Source organism: Malania oleifera, chromosome 8 (genome assembly GCF_029873635.1).
Source record: "Malania oleifera isolate guangnan ecotype guangnan chromosome 8, ASM2987363v1, whole genome shotgun sequence".
NCBI lineage: Eukaryota > Viridiplantae > Streptophyta > Magnoliopsida > Santalales > Ximeniaceae > Malania > Malania oleifera.
In genome coordinates this window covers 891,050-909,085 of record NC_080424.1, presented here as the reverse complement: position 1 = coordinate 909,085, position 18,036 = coordinate 891,050, and the positions used below count along the sequence as shown (strand labels likewise).

At 39.8% G+C, this 18,036-nt stretch overlaps 1 protein-coding gene across 1 annotated transcript in view; it reads right to left on the bottom strand.

Moving 5' to 3' along the window:
- LOC131161619 (DNA repair RAD52-like protein 1, mitochondrial) overlaps positions 1-18,036 on the bottom strand; it is a 44,259-nt gene continuing 26,223 nt past the window's right edge. The window contains exon 4 of the mRNA XM_058117498.1: positions 1-520. Within this exon, the coding sequence (XP_057973481.1) occupies positions 377-520 (144 nt within the window). The 3' untranslated portion in view covers positions 1-376. The remainder of the gene's footprint in view (positions 521-18,036) is intronic.

Sequence of the window (18,036 nt, the reverse complement as noted above, 5' to 3'; positions counted from 1 at the left end):
GAAGCAAAACATTTTCGAATGCAAATTCACATGCTAGAAAATCATGCAGTGTACGAATACAGTGAGAACTCATAGCTGACCAAACATTTTGCTTTGTTAAAATTAAGAACATGCCATGAAAGACCAAAGAAAGAAGTGGTATATAATTTGGCAAGTTCTCCACAAATATGTCCATTGGCTTAAATACAGGAACAGCCCCTTCATTCACAATTTCAGGGGGCAAGCAACTTGCAAGTTTCTTCTCTTCACATTTTCCTTTTAGACTATGGGGTTTTAGCATGATCCTCCCAAGCAACAGAAGAGAAGGACCAGACTGAACAAAACCATGAACCCCTCGAACAAAAAGATGCAATCTAAACTGATCAGAACGGATGCCTCAAATCATATCCTCATGGTAAAGATGAAGCCCAAGCCCGAAACGGGCGCAGGCTCGGCGAAATGCCATTGCTTCTGCCTTTTGCACGGGATCTCCATAACCCTTGTCATCCATTGAAGCAGTCCCGGTAGACTCTCTATACATCTGATGCAAATTTTTATTCAATAATAATAATAATAATAATAAGGGAAGAAATAAAGAAACAAAAGGAATTCAAGTTAGCTCTTGCATTGTTTTTTCCCCATTCGTAACGAAAATAGCCAACTAAATGCCTAGCATTGATCTTCAAAAAGTGTTAAAAAATATGCTCTTTTTATTTATTTATTGTGGCTTTTATCACAGCTGTTGAATCGTCTCTAAATCCAACGGCTATGTGGGGTCATATATATATATATATATGTTTGTAAGCAATGGGAAAAAAGTGTATTGTTTATCATTTTGTGCAAGGAGAGCTAGAGGGGTCTCTCTCTAGGAAAATTTCTTTTCTACACTGGTTTGACAAGTGAAGGGGTGTATAAGAGATCTGGAATCGGGGAGAATCTGATCAAATCTTGTACTACCATCGTTTCATAGTGGATTTTTCTCCAGGTACACGCTCCGTGGATGTAGGCAATCTTGCCGAACCACGTAAAATCTCTCGTCTACATTTTTTCTGTAAATGTTCTTTGTGCTATTTATTTTATTGATCGGAAGATTAAAATCGCTGCACGTCAACAAGTGGTATCAGAGTACGATTTCGATTGGGTGCAGATCTGATAGATCGGATCGAAAGAAATTTTTTGGATAGTTTTTTTTGCGGGAGTGCTCAAGATCAAAGCGGTTCGTTCAGATCAGATTGAGGTACGCAGATTCAGATCAGGTGCCGGAAAATTATTCCGGAATTTTTCAATTGAAAAATCGGATTGAAGTACGCAGATTCAGTTTAGGTACCAGAAAATTATTTCAAATTTTTTTCAATTGAAGGATGATCATTTTTCAATTGAAGGTGTGAACAAAAAAATTCGGAAAGAAAAAAAAAATTTCAGGGATGAAGAACATGATGAACAGTGCTAAAATTGGGTGACAAACCCGAATTTAGAATCGGGTCGGGCACGAAACGCAAAGGGTTGACACGCAGAGGCTAGGTTGCGGGTCGGATTCAAGCGGAACTCGCCGAGTCAAGGCGCGAGTCAGCATTTGGGTCGGCTATAACACGTGCAGGTCGCACGTGAAGTGGATCAGGGATCCGGGTCGAGCAAAACGGGTCGGGTAGAGGCGCAAATCCTCCCCGTGACCAAGTTCGAGGTGGAACCCTTTAATGGAAAAATAATTTCAGTTTGTGGCAAAACACTGTGAAGGATGTGTTGGTTCAATGGGGATTGATTAAGGCAATGTATGAGAAAGACAAAAAGTCAGAGACCATGTCAGATGATTAGTAGGAGGAGTTAGAAATGAAAACGGTAAGTACCATTCGCTTAAGTTTAACTCCAGAAATTAAATACAGTGTGTTGAATGAAACATCACCAGCTGAGTTTTGGAAAAAATTGGAGAATATTTATATGTCCAAGTCCTTAGTTAATAAACTGTATTTGAAGAAACAATTGTATTAGTTGAGGATGACTGAGGGCACAGAAGTCAGAGACCACCTAAATTATTTTAATAAAATAATCATGCAGTTGCTGAGTATTGAGGTAAAAATAGAAGAGGAAGATAAAACACTGATTCTGTTATATTCACTTCCCAGTTCACTTGATACTTTGAAAACTACACTACTGCTAGGTAAGGAGACTCTTACAGTTGATGAGGTGACTACTGTCATTCTGGAGAGTGAGAATTTTCACAAACCAGATTATCCAGGACATGGAGAAGGGTTGGTGGCTAAGGGTGAGTCTAGCCAACAGCGGGACAGAAGTTCTAGCAGGGGTAATTGGAATCGAGGGAAATCTCGATCCAAGTCCAGGGATAAGAATGGGAACTGGAGGAGTGGTTGTCTTTATTGTGGGAAAGAAGGGCATATGAAGAAGGACTGTCTAAGGAGGACAAGAGATTTAGAGGAAAAGAACAGGAAGAAGACTAAGCAGGCTACTGTAGTGGAGAGCAATTCATCAATTTTTGATGGGAATCTTTTGGTTGTTACTACAGATTCCAGTTACTTAGCCGATACTTGGACTTTAGATTCAGCGTGCTTACATCATATGTGTCCATACATGGACTGGTTTGACTCCTATGAACCAATCTCTGGAGGGACGGTGTTAATGGATAATAATGCTTCTTATGGTATTCTTGGTATTGGAACGGTCAGAATTAGGATGTTTGATGGTGTGGTTAGAACCATCAGGAATGTGAGGCATGTTCTAGATCTGAAAAAGAATCTGATTTCCTTGGGATCTTTGGATAGTAATGGTTTCTCTTTTACAACTAGGGATGGTGTGCTGAAAGTGGCTAGAGGTTCACTAGTAGTAATTAAGGGTCATCAGAGGAACAATTTGTACACTCTGGTGGGTAGCACAATGACAGGTGGAGCTGCAGCTAGTACTTCTTTAGATACAAATATAAATGATACTACTCTGTGGCATATAAGGCTGGGTCACATGAGTGAGCGTGGTTTGCAGGAGCTGCACAGGCAAAACTTACTGGGAAGTAATTCTTGTTGTAAGCTTAAGTTCTGTAAATACCGTTTGTTTGGTAAACAGCGCAGGACGAGTTCCAGAACAAGAAAACATATGAGCAAGGAGGTTCTGGAGTACATTCATTCAAATGTATGGGGTCTAGTATAGGTACAGTCTCACAGTGGTGCAATTTATTGTCTCATTTATTGATGACTTATCCAGGAAAGTCTGGGTGTATTTTCTAAAGCACAAGAGTGAGATATTCAGTAAGTTTAGGGAATGAAAAACTTAGATAGAGAAATAAACAGGGAAACAAGTGAAGTTTCTGACATCTGACAATGGACTGGAGTACAAAAATAGTCAATTAATTGACTTCTGTAAGGAAGAGGGGATCACTAGGCACTATATAGTTCCACATGAGCCACAGCAGAATGGGGTGGCTAAAATGATGAACTGAACATTACTAGAGAGGGCAAGATATATGAGGATTCAGGCTAATCTGCCTAAGTCATTCTGGGCAGAAGCAGTGAGTATGGCATGCTACCTGGTAAACAGGTCTCCTTCTGTAGCTATTGACGCAAAGATTCCTGAGGAGGTATAGACAAGTAAGCCAGTAGATTACTCTGTGCTGCGAATATTTGGTTGTCCATCGTATGTGCATATGCAGGAACAGGAAAGATCAAAGTTGGACTCTAAGTCCAAACCATGCGTATTTCTTGGTTTCCAAGAAGGAGTGAAGGGATACCAGTTGTGGGACCCTATGGCACGGAAGGTGGTCATTAGCAGGGATGTGGTCTTCGATGAGGAAACCATGTTAAAGGAGAATGCTGATAAGAAGGTGGAGTCTGATTCAGCAAGAGTACCCATTCAGGTGGAACTGGATAGTATTCAGAATTCAGGTATGGGTAATACTCATACTATTGTTGTTGATTCTGTTGCATAGGATACAGTGAGACAGGCTACAGTTCCTCAAGAAATTTCTCAGACAGGTGATAGACATGAGCTTATAGGGCTAACCACAGACAGAGAAAGGAGGAATGTTAAGCCTACAGTCAGGTATGAGTTTGAGGACTTAGTTGCATTTGTTCTGATTACTAGTAGTAGAGATCCTTCTGATTTTCAGGAAGCAGTTCAGAGTTCTGAACGAGATAATTGACTTGGAGCCATGGTTGAGGAGATGGAGTCTCTTCATAAGAATAACACTTGGGTGTTGGTTCAGAAGCCCAAGGATAGGAAGCTGATTGGTTGTAAGTGGGTTTTCAGATAGAAAGAACCTACTTCAGAATCAGAAGGGATAAAATATAAGGTCAGGTTAGTAACAAAAAGATACAAACAGGAAGAAAGTATAGATTATAATGAAATCTTTTCTCCAGTTGTTAAGCATGCTTCTATTAGATCCTTGTTAGCATTGGTTGCCATGCATGATTTAGATCTGAAACAGATGGATGTAAAGACAGTTTTCCTTCATGGTGAGTTGAAAGAAGATATCTTTATGGAGCAACCGGAGGGGTTCGTGGAACAAGATAAAAAACACCTAGTATGTAAGTTGAATAGGTCTCTTTATGGTTTAAAACAATCCCCTAGGCAATGGTATAAAAGGTTTGATTCTCATATGTTGAGGAATGGGTATGTTAGATGCAGTTATGACAGTTATGTTTACTTCAGATTGCTTAACAATGGTGTACATGTGATCCTTATGCTATATGTGGATGACATGTTGATTGCCTCTAACAGTACTGATGAGTTGAATGTGTTGAAAGTCAAGTTACAGGATAATTTTGAGATGAAAGATCTTGGTGCAGCTAAAAAGATCCTTGGCATGGAAATCATGAGGGATAGACAACAAAAAAAGTTATGGTTGTCACAGGGTAAGTATATTGAGAAGGTGTTGGAAATGTTTAATATGGATAAGGCTAAACCGGTAAGTACACCTCTAGCTGCTCATTTTCAGTTGTCTGCTAAACTGTGTATTTCTATTGATGAGGATAAGTTGGATATGGCTAGTGTGCCTTATGCCAGTGCAGTAGGGAGTCTGATGTATGTTATGGTATGTTGTAGACCAAACTTGTCATATGTAGTTAGTTTGGTAAGCAAATATATGTCTAATCCAGGTAGAATGCATTGGAATGCAATGAAATGAATTTTCAAATATTTGCGTGGCACTTCTGATTATGGTATCTTGTTTAAAAGTATTGATGATTGTAATGTTCAGGGTTATGTGAACTCCAATTATACAGGTGATTTGGATAAAAGAAGGTCTACTTCTTACTTAATTTTTACCATGGCTGGTGGTTCCATTAGTTGGAAGACTATGTTACAACCTACTACAACTTTGTCTACTACAGAAGCTAAATACATAGCTTTGACAGAGGCATGTAAGGAGGCTTTGTGGTTAACTGGACTGATTCAAGAATTTGGTGTTATGCAGAATAGGTTACACGTATTATGCGATAGTTAGAGTGCGATCCACTTGGCAAGGAATCAGGTCTACCACTCTCGCACGAAGCATATTGACACGTGGTACCATGCAGCTAGAGGTTGGGTTGAAAGTGGTAAGTTCCAGTTATTGAAAATCCACACAGATAGAAATGCTGCAGATATGCTCACAAAACCTGTTACATTAGCTAAATTCAAGCACTGTCTAGACTTAGTTAATGTAGTCTCTTGTTGATTATTGACAGAGCATCCCAAAGCGTGAGGATGGAATGTTGTGCTTGACTGTGATTAAAAGTCAAGGTGGAGATTGTTAAAAAAATATGTTTTTATTTATTTATTTATTGTGACTTTTATCACAGCCATTGGATCGTCTCTAAATCCAATGGTTGTGTGGTGTCATATATATGTTTGTAAGTCATGAGAAAAAGAGTGTATTACTTGTCATTTTGTGTAAGGAGAACTAGAGGAGGCTTTCTCTCTAAAAAGATTTTTTTTGCTTCACTGGTTTGACAGGTGAAGGGGTGTACAGGGGATTTGGAATCGGGAAGAGTCTGATAAGATCTTATACTGTCAGCGTTTCATAGTGGATTTTTCTCTAGATGCACGCTCCGTGGACGTAGACAATCTTGTCGAACCATGTAAAATCTCTCGTCTATATTTTTTTTTGTGAATGTTCTTTGTGCTATTTATTTTGTTGATCGGAAGATTAAAATCGTTGTGCGTCAACAAGAAAGAAATATCTATAAATTATAGAGAAATGATACGACAAAAACAAAAACAATGGCTTCCTCCACTTTAAGCTTCAAATCAACTAAGCAGAAAAGAAACATGCATAAGTAGATAAACTGTTTTTCCAACACCATCCCGAGAGAAAAAACAAGGACAATTTGAACTATCTATGCTCAAAGTACTGGATCAAAATGCGTACACATGATCATCAGTAGTATCAATTTCTGTAGAAATGCCATACTTACGCCAAAAAAAAAAATATTCCTGAGCAAGATGCGGAACTGCCCTATTTAGCAACAATTGTTAAACTAATAGGGTCTAGAGGACCTCCACTGCAACCTTCCTGAAATGCCTTCTGTCATTCTTGCCCTTTTTTGTTTAAACTATTCCCACCAATCCATTTGTTAACTCAGCCAGTAAACCACTCTCATGACGAACTCTCTCTGGTTCCATTTAATTTTTGAAAGGCATCACTCCATTTTATCATTAATTCATTTATGTATTCATAATTTTCAACCATTAAAAGACCTTCATCCAGCTCCTCCCGCCATTAGAAATCCTTCCTCCACTACAGGTATGTTTCAGGCTCCATGCAATCAATCTACATTTTTTTTCTCTTTTGATAAATAATTTTATTAGAAGGAAAAATACACAACAGAATAATAAAAAAGAAAAAAGAAGAGAAAAAAAAACAGGGAGAATAAGAAATCCACCCATTACATCAATAGAAACTAGTTACAAAGACCACAGCAAAAACTTTGATGACCAATTCAATGTAGTAGAGCCAACCAATCCTGCTATAGGTCTTCCAGAAAATATATATATATATATATATATATATATATATGATGAAAAATTCCATTTGCCAACACCCACAGCAACGCAAGATAAACCATTCTACTCCAAAGCAAATTGTTAGCAGTAGCCAACCTTCGAATATTCTGGTTATCCTCTCCAACCAAACACACCAAATAATAGCCATAACAGTGATGCAGGGGCAACATCAAGGTTCTGCAGCCATGGAGAAATTAGAAGAGAAGCGGAGGGGAGGGGAGAGAGGAGATACGAGGGGGAAAACTCATGTTTACTTCAATTCAAATTCATCAACTGCTGCCCACAACATGGCTTTCACACACTATTTATAAGAAAGCCTCTTCACATGAAATTACACATAAACCCCTAAAACTACATTACATTACAAATATACCCCTACTTTACACAAATATTACAAACAACCCCGAAATACACATGATTCTATACTAATTAATACTGAACACATGTAGTAAACTACTAACTTAACCCCACAATTCCTTAACCCTACTCTTCTTAATTTTTTTCCAGCAAGGATCTTCCAAAGGTCGGTCTTGTCCTACATCACAGTGCATCGCCATAAACATGTCCTATCATTTCCTTTGCCAAAACAAGTAAGTGTAATAGTACAAAAGACCTTCAACGTGGATGGACAAAACCAAGTTTTCACCAAAAATACCAAATAGTTTATTCCAAATAGGCAACATGAAAGGATAAAGAAGAAACAGGTGTACGCAAGTCTCTCCGCTCTTCAGACAAAGGACACATACGTCAGGTGACGGACCTTTTAGGCTTTCTCTTCCAAAGTAAATCACTGGTATTAATTTTTTCAAGTATCGCAGTCCAAATAAAAGCTTTTATCTTTGAGGGAGCTTTACCTTTCCAAATCAAAGGATACAAAGCAAAAGGATCCGCAGTAGAATCACAAAAGCCAATTGGGAAAATTGCAATGCATGAGCAGAAATTTTCATGCAGAAGTTGTCCACTCGATCCAGTTCCAGCCATGTTCACCAGAGGATGATTTAGTGGTTCTTTCATTGCGAAGGACAGCAAACTATGGAACTCCCGACCTATGTTTCAACAAGAGTCCCTTGGACACTCATAGCAGATCCACCTATGTACATCACAGGATGATTTAGCGGTTCCTTCATTGCAAAGGGCAGCAGACTATGCAACTCCAAAGTCCCCAACTAGGTTTCAATGTGAATCTCCTTGGACACTTGTAGCAGATCCAGCTATTTGCATCACAGGATAATTTAGTGGTTCCTTCATAGCATAAAGCAAGGGGCTATGGAACCCCCAACCTTCTCTGGCTTCTCATTCAACAGCTTGCACCACCAGGATAATCATATGATTCATATCCTTCACATGAAGAATTCCAACATACAAGACAAACATAGTTTGATTTAAAAAACAAGGAAATCAAGTTCCATGTTATGGGCTCTTCTTTTTCCCCAGAAAATGAAAATTGATCAGCCTCTTCTCAAGCTCCAAACCGCATACTACACCAAGCGTACAACCTGAAACCTAACATCAACCCCACCCTCCATTGACCTTTGGCCACAGCGATCATCTCCTGGTGCCAAAATCCCCAACTAAACTTCTGTGACAACCACCTGTGAACTCCTTCAACCAAGACACCACATAATAGCACTGTCAGTCTTCAGATCAAACTCAACTCAGCCATGACTCCAAAAGAACCTCATTGCCACTACTGCAAAACCATAATTACCATTTCTTGCAATTCCCTATCATGTTTCCAGATCCAACATCTCTCTCACACAGGCCATCACCAATGGGAGTCACCAACAGTCAATCACCAAGAATTCATACGCCCCATACCATATCATGCAAGTATTCTTCGGCTCATCACCATCTACTATCCTCACTTGATAGTAGCCTAACCGCAACTCAAGTTTAAGGAAGTACTTGGCATGACTTAGCTGCTCAACAATCAGCGGAATGGGATACCTGCTGCGCACAATCACACACATTCGCATGCTCCCATCATGATTCCACCAAACATTGTTTTGGAAGGATGTATATACCCTGCTTAAAATAACTCATCAAGTTGCTTCATCGACTCTACTAACTCTAAAGGCCATGCATCCTAAATCCTTCTCCAAGTTTAAGTTGAGTCTTTGCACTTCCCTTTATGAGACAAAGTTATGGGTAAGCCCGATATCCACCATAGCATTGGTGCTCTTCCCATTGATCCGCTGATCCACAAAAATTAACCCTTCAGCCTAGTAAATTTTGGTTCCTTCATTTGCCTCTCCAGTGCATTGAGTAACTGCACTGCACCCATCCTCAGGATTGCCTCCTCATCCTCATCCTCGTCCTGTTCTTGTCTCCCCTTCGCCATTGAAGCTTGCAAGGTATTGAGTAATAATTTATGAAGGCTATCAACAACTTTGTGAGGGCCTCTACATAAGAAGCACACTAACTTACCCTTACCATTGAACGTGTTGAAAGACCAAGATGACAAAGCTTTCATTGAATTTTATGCCTTGGTGTCAACTCCCACACTTTTGGGTTTCCCTTCTTGAAAGACTTCTTGTTATTTCAACCCAACAAGTCACTCTCCATGAACATGGTTACACTCTTTCCTACGAAGTTAGTCAAGCATTGTGCGGCAATTTGTGAAGTAGACAAGTCTTGAACTCTTTGTTGATCAAGTTCATCCCTTGCTCACAGTTTCAATCCTTCAAAGGAATACAAAAACTTGTCTTTAGCAGAGAATTGCTTCACATACTCTCTTATTGTACAAACGTGCTTAAGATCTCGCAGTTTGTGCCCAATATTGTACTACATTTTAGGAAAGAATTGGGCCTTAGCTCCCTCTTCACGTCTGCCCAACTATTAGTTACTCATTGTCTGTACTAAATCTCATTAATTTGGTATGCAACCACAGCTGCTTAGCATCACCACTCAAGTAAATAGCCGCTATGGATACTTTCACCTTCTTCAAGTTGGTCCTCACTGTACAGAAGTATTGCTCCATGTCAAATAAAAAGTTCTCCAACTCATTAGCATCATGGACACCCCCCACACTCTGGGTTCTAGCACCTTGTTCTTCCATACTCTACCCTTGTAGAATTAGTATTCCTAATAGGATGAACCATCAAGTTCACTTTGGTAGTAAGCTCACCCATCTAGATTTTTAGAGCTACTATTGTAGCATGGGAGTCTTCTAACAACTCATCAATGGAACCCGTTCTTGTTTTTGAGATCCCTCCAATACATCAACACATTTCACAAATCAGGCCATCTACATAGCTTCACTATTAGTCTTAGTCCGTGCCTCAAGTGCATCAATTCTCTTGATATTAGTGCGCAACATGGTTCTCTCACCAATGTTTCACACTATCCCACATCACCAAGGCAATTGAATCACGATAAAATTAACCTAGCTCTAATACTAACATTTATGGGTCGAACTCGCCACGCCTTGTGAAGGGTTGTGCAACACTAAATGTAGCACTCTTGTTATCTAATCTATTTGGAGGGGCACCGTAGTATTAACTACAAGAACAAATTCGCAACCATCGAATACAAAATTAAGCGAAAGTAGTAAACAAGCATGTAAGTAAACATGAGTCACGCAATAAACCGTAAGCAACATAAATTTATTAATCACACCTCCATAAGGCAACCAGTGTTTTTGGTTTTTTTTTTTTTTTTGGGGGGGGGGGGGGGGGGGGGGGGAGGGGCACATTTACAATAGCTAGTGAGTTTTAAAATGATTCATGAATACTCACCCTCCCTTAAAGAGCTTTCTATGCAAGCAAGCATAATGTCCTAAACAAGCTTGGTTCATGACACTAGATTACACCCTCATCTCTTAGCGACGGCAGTAGCTTGCTGTTTTAAGGGTATTTCTCAAGGTTACCACCTTTGATCTTGTGACTGAGGTAGCCTTCTCTTTCAAGGGCATTTATGAGGGTTACCACCTCCAATCTTGTGACTGAGATTACCTGCTTTGCTACTTGTGCTAATTTTGGCCTTTGGTATTTAGGTCATTTTGCCAGTCTTGTGACTAAAGCAACCTTCTCTTTCAAGGGCATTTCCGAGGTTAACACCTCTAGTCTTGTGATTGAGGTGGCCTATTTTACTACTTGTGTTAATTCTGGCCTATGGTACTTCAGTTATTTTGCCAAATGAGCCTATTTGGCCTTCCATATTTTTGTACTTGGTCACTCTATCAAGTGGGCCATTTTAACCCCAATATTTCATTAAGCTTGTTTTGATGATAACAAAACTATTGTGGACTAATGGCTTTGTGCTTGAGTTGTGTTCTACAAGATTAAAGTCATTAAAGTTGAAGAATTGAAAGAAGTTTTTGAAAACTTTAATTGATTCATTTGTATGTTTATTCTCTCAAATGTAATGTACTTTATATTATAAAATTATAAGAAAATATAAGGTACAACACAATTGGGCCTAAATCGGCTAAGTAGAACAAAAAATAGACTAAACCCCGACCTTTTTCCAAGGGGTGGTCAACCAGCCTAGGCAGAGGCCAAAGGTGGTCAACCGACCCTTGAAGATGGTCAAGTGATCTAAAAAGTTTTGCCTGCAACGGTCTTCTTCTTAATGGCTAGTAAGTCGTCAACCAGTTTGTAAGCCAAAAAGGCTCCAACGAGCAGAAAATGGCTGGTTTTCATTAAAACTCCATATATATGCCCTCCTAAGCCTGGAGAACGAGAAAAAGCTATCCATACTGAATATCTAAGTCTTTTTGCTTTCATCATCTCTTAATCTCTCTTTGTGCTTTCCTTAGCTCATCTTTAAGAGAAAAAACTCTTGAGCCATCTTTCGTTTATTCCTCTAGAGATTATTTTTGTGAGCTCAAATTGTAAATCTTCCTTGAGAAGAATTTTCTTTTGTAAGCTTAGTTGTTTCAGTTGCCTTGTCTCCATAGAAAACAAGGATTGTAATTTGATTTCCTTAGTCTCTAAAAAACAAAGGGTCTATTGGTTTCCTTGGTCTCCATTAAAACAAGGAGAGTTAGTGAAATCTCATATTGGTATGCCTTGAAAGAGTGGACATAGGGCGGATGCCAAAGCACTATAAAAGGGTTTGTAAATCTCACTTCCTTTCTCTTTGATTTAAGTGCTTTTACATTTGTGTATTTGTTTGGTTGGTTTAATTGCTTTAAATTTTTATATCAAGCACTTCAATTTTATTAAACTCAATCTACCACCCCCCCCCCCCAATCCCTCTTGGGTTCCCACTTGGGCCATTAGGCCTATCTAACTTTTTATACCTAGTCATTCTGCCAACCTGTGCCTTTTTGGCCTTCTATACTTTTGTACTTAGTCATTCTACCAAGTGGCCTCTTTGGCATGTTGTACCTACCTATATTTGGTCTAGAGGCAAAATTGATCAACTGCAAGGAGTCATTGTCAATAAAAAAGGAGAGATTTGGATTATCACTATGAAATAATGTGTAATTCCAAGAGAATTAAGATGAGAGACGAAGGGGTTGTAACCCTCATATAAAAACCATAACTCCTCAATCAATAGCGCATTAAAACCAAGGGAAACTTTGACTTGAGCATCAGAAAAGACCCTGGAGGCCACTTGGGGTCTCCCAAGCTCCTTTTTTTCCATTAGTGAAAGGTGATCCCCGTGGTGGGCTCAATTTTTTGTGTCAACCAATCTCATTCCTCCAAATAGTGATAGTGGATATTTTGAGTTAATTTTTCTCAACATGATTCTTGAGAAGTTGCTTGGTAGCAAAATAACCCAGATGGAAGGAGCATCCAATGAAGTTTATATATTCCATTAATCAAATAAAAGCTCAAAACAACGTTTGGAGAATGAAATTGAGAACTGCTCATAAGTTTAAAATGGGTTCAAATTCTCAAGCACAAGTCTAACTTTAGTTCTACAGAAGAAAAGAAGAGAGAGTTCAAGCCCAAAGAAAAGAACATATACGAAATATTTTCCCTATTGGCTTCCCACTAGGCACCAACTAAGCTCCAAGTCTATTAGGTGGCCTTTGGTAATTGGGAGTCAACTGTAGGAATCAAAATCGGAATGGTTGATTCCCATTCCTAACGTTTGTTTTACGGTAATCTCATTCTAATTCCCATTGCATACAGGGGATTCCACATATTTTTATTCCGGACTCTTACTCCTGAATCAAATTTTGATCCCTAAAAAACACAATATATATTATAATATGATTATTCATATTAATATAATATAGTGTCAAAGTATTGTGTGAATGGCTGAATGGTTTGGCCTTGAGTTCTGTATATTATATATAGACATTACAAGAATGCTATACAAGGAAAGTAAATAAGTTCTAGCATGATTCTAGCCCTATACATGTAAACTATAATTTGTCAAGCCCTATACATGTAAACTATAATCTATCAAAATATATGCCAACTGTACAGAACAATGAATAGAAAAACAAGAAAATAATTGTGGGCTGAAATAAGGAAAGAAATATTTTGTTGTTTGCTGTTCCGTTGACAGCCCCACTCAAATTGATGCGGGTTGATCAACAAGCATCAATTTGCTACGTAGGAAGCATGTTGATGACGAGTGAGAGCCTTGGTGAAGATATCAGCAATTTGTAATTCAGTGAAAATATGTGGAAGAGTGATAACACGAGCTTCAAATGCTTCATGAATAGAATGACAATCGACTTCAATATGCTTCGTGCGCTCATGATAGACAGGATTGGCCGTGATCTAGATAGCACTCGTATTATCGGCATGTAGAGGTGCAAGATCGGTCTCAGAAAGATCTAGCTCAGCAAGCAAACCTCAAAACCAAATAATTTCAGAACAAGCAAGAGACATTGCCCAGTATTCAGATTCTGTCGATGATCTAGAAACTCTGTCTTGCTTTTTACTCTTCTAAGAGATCAATGCATCACCTAAGAACACACACCAACCAGTGATGGAGCGACGTGCATCCGCAGAAACAGCCCAATCAGCATCGCTATAAGCAGCAAGGTTAGTAGAATTGCCTATAGGGAAGAATAAACCACAGGCAAAAGTGCCCTGAACATAGCGTATAATCCTATGGATAGCAGCCAAATGAGGATGACGAGGAGTCTGAAGAAACTGATTGACTTGCTATACAACAAAGGAAATGTCCGATCTAGTAATGGTGAGATAAACAAGACTACCCACCAACTTCCGGTATAAACTGGGATCAGCAAGTAAGTCACCCTCCTCTTTGCAAAGCTTCACATTTAATTCCATGGGGGTATCAACAGAAGTACCCTCCTGAAGGCTAGTTGTAGCCACCAAGTCACTAGCATACTTATGTTAATCGAGTGAAATACCAAAGGGACTACGATGCACATCAAGACCAAGAAAATATGTGAGAGACCCAAGATCTCTCATATGAAAGTGTCGGGGATGTGGCTCATATTCAAAGCGGATCACATGTACTGGAGAAAGCTACATGATGTGAGGGACAAAGGGAGAGAAGCAACGTGCAGCCACAGAGGGCAAACCGTCTACGGTTTGGTGTGTAACCGTTGACGGTTTCAGGCAGTAGTTGAAAAGAGTTTTCTTCTACTCCAAATTGGTCAAACAGTCAATGGTTTCTGTTGGCGCAGATCACGTATTTTCAAATTGGGGGCTTGTATATTGGGCTTTTCTAGAGGATTTTCCTCTAAAGGATTGCTACAGATGTAGTTAAGCTATACTAGAACACTTCTATACACATTAGATGTTATATAAACATCATTATGTAACCCTATTGGGGTGAGCTTTGACATTGATCATAGTGAAACTGAGGTTGCTGCTCCTGTGGACGTAGGCTATTGCCGAACCACATAAATCTTGTGCGTTCTAGTTGTGTTTTTTATTCTTCTTATTATTGTTTGATTGCTTCTTGAGTATATTTCATCATTGAGTGATTGCATTCGTGGTTGTTGATTGTTTCATGTTTGATTGTGTGCTTCCACTGCGCGTGTTCAAGTTGAACAAACATCAACAAGTGGTATCAGAGCTATTGGTTCTACAATGTCCGGGGTCTCTTCAATTAAGTTCGATGTGAATAAGTTCGATGGAACTGGTAATTTCGGGCTTTGGCAACAAACAGTGAAGGACTTGCTAGTGCAACAAGGGATGGTGAGGGCATTACATGGAAAGAAACCGAACGACATAAACCACGCAGGTTCGAAGGAGCTTGAAACAAAGGCAGTTTCCACGATCAGGTTATGTCTAACCGATGACGTGTTGTATCACGTCATGGATGAGGACTCGCCGGCGGTAGTTTGGTTGAAATTGGAGCGCCGAAACATGTCTAAGGCGATTACGAACAAGTTGTATCTCAAGCAAAAACTTTATTGGCTTAAGATGACGAAGGGTTTGGACTTGACTCAAAACATCAAAACATTCAATCAGATCATTAGTGATCTGAGGCAAGTTGATGTGAAGTTAGAGGAGGAGGACAAAGCGTTGATGTTGCTGAATTCCCTACCTACGTCGCCTACGTATGAGAATCTAGTTAGGACACTAACTTGGGGGAAAGAAATCCTGAATTTGGAGGACATCACAAGTGCATTGTTGGGGTTCCATCAAATGAAGAAGGCCATCGATGAGGGTTCACATGGTGAAGGGCTCATGGAGAAAGGTAATCAAGATCGTGGGAAAGACAAGTCCTAGAGTGGAACGAGTGGTAATAAAACTCAGTCTAGGAGGAAGAAGGATGTTCGTTGTTTTAAAAGTGGGAAAATGAGGGCACATAAAATCGGAATGTCCAGAGTGAAAGAAAAGGAAGGCAAAAGCTCAAGAGGGTTCGTCAAAATCCTTGAATGTAGTTGAAAAAGGGGACTCAAGGAGTAATGATGGTGAGATGCTTACTGTTTCATCTAGTTTAGAAAGCCTCACGTGTTCTTGGATCTTAAACTCGAGATGTTCTTTTCAAATGACGCCTAACAAATTCTGGTTCACCATTTATAGATTGGTGAGTCCTGATTCCATTCTGATGGGAAACAATGAGGTTTGCAAAGTTATCATAATGGGGGATATCAGGATCAAGATGTATGGTGGTGTGGTAAGGACGTTGTGCAGGGTGAGGCATGTACCCAATCTACGGAAGAACAAGATATCATTGGGTGCTTTGGATTGTAACGGGTATAGCTACAAGTCCAAAGGCGGGACGATGATGGTGTGTGATGGCATATTGATGGTGATGAAGGAATAGAAGATAGCAGTGAATCTCTATGCACTGCAAGGTAACACAGTTGTAGGTGGAGCTACAACTGAGAGTTCTGAGTCAGGGAATAATGTAAGCACACACAAAACAGTGGGTATTCTTAATTGCATTGGTGTGGATGTTTGGGGACCCATGAGGGCAGCATCACAGGTTGGACATGGATATTTCGTGAGGTTATCACGAAAGGTCTGAGGGTATCTCATGCGGCACAAGTTGGAATTGTTTGCAGGTGTAACTTGTGGCTGAGGTGGAGTACCAAACCAGGAGAGAGTTCCTCAGGTCAGATATTGGTGCTGAGTACGCTAGTGTTCAAGGAGTTTTGTGAACAAGGCATGGTGTATGTAGAGCTTGCAAGGGACTTCTTGGTGAAGTCAACAAGTATGGCGTGTTTCTCGGTTAATCAATCGCCAAAGGAATCATTAAATGGGAGAGTTGCAGGAGAAGCTTGGACTAGTTATGCAGTAGACTTTGGAGGTCCAGCTATGCACGTTTCAAGTGAGGTAGGATCTAGGCTTAGTGTTTTGTCCAGACAATGCATCTTTCTTGTATATAAGAAAGATAGGTTCAAGCTGGGTGATCCAATGGCAAACAGGGTGGCGAGTGGTGGAGACATGATTTCAGGTGTTAAAATAATGGGACAACATACTCAGGTAGATGAAGTTAAATGGGTGCCAAAAAGCTGCAATAATAGTAGCATGTTGTGCAAGTGGAGTTGGAGACTTGAGGTAGAAGTTCCAGGAGTTCTAACTTAAGAGACTTGCAGTATCACAGGATAAACTAGAGCAGAATGGAGATTGTGATGCAGGTGGAGCTTCAGACTCAGGCCTAATAATTGGAAGTTCGGGGTACAGTCTCAGAATGCGCTGGTTACAACTGGATCGGAGTTCTTGGCAGAGGCTGAGGCTGCCAAAGCAGCATTGTGGTTCGAAGGATCGTTCAAGAAGTTGGGTAATAGCTAGGTGAAGTTCCTGTTACCACAGTCAAGTTCAAGCGTGGCTTGGACTTGGTTTACATCTCCAGGTGTTAGAGGGGAGGCAGGTCTCGATCTACAGGCCCAGGTGAAGCAACAGTTATGCTTTCAGATTTCCAAGGTGGTGAATATTCGCCAAAGTGAAGATTGTTGGGGATGTGGCTCATATTCAGAGCAGATCACATGTACCAGAGAAAGCTACGGGACGCAAGGGACAAAGGGAGAGAAACAACGTGCAGCCACAGAGGGCAAACCATCTACGGTTTGGTGTGTAACCGTCGACGATTTCAAGTAGTAGCTACAAAGAGTTTTCTTCTACTCCAAACCATCACCAAACTGTCGATGGTTTCCATCAGCGCAAATCACATATTTTCAAATCGGGGGCTTGTAGATTGAACTTATCTGGAGGATTTTCCTCCAAGGAATAACTACAGATGTAGTTTAGTTGTACCATAACACTTATGTACGCATTAGATGTTATATAAACATCATTATGTAACCCTATTAGAGGGAGCTTTGACATTGATCATAGTGAAACCGAGGTTGCTGCTCCCATGGACGTAGGCTATTGCAGAACCACGTAAATCTTGTGCGTTCTAGTTGTGTTTTTTATTCTTCTTATTATTATTTGATTGCTTCTTGAGTATATTTCATCATCGAGTGATTGCATTAGTGATTGTTGATTGTTTCGTGTTTGATTGTGTGCTACCGCTACGCGTGTTCAAGTTGAACGAACATTAACAGAAAGGACTCTGAGAGATGAGTCTTGAGTTGAGCAAGTAAAGCAAAATCAGAACTAGTAATCACAATATCATCAACATAAATCAAAAGAACAACAATACCTGTGTCTGATTTCCGAAGAAATGATGAAGTGTCATACTTGCTCTGCTTGAATGAAAATTGTAATAAAGTGGTGTGGAATTTATCAA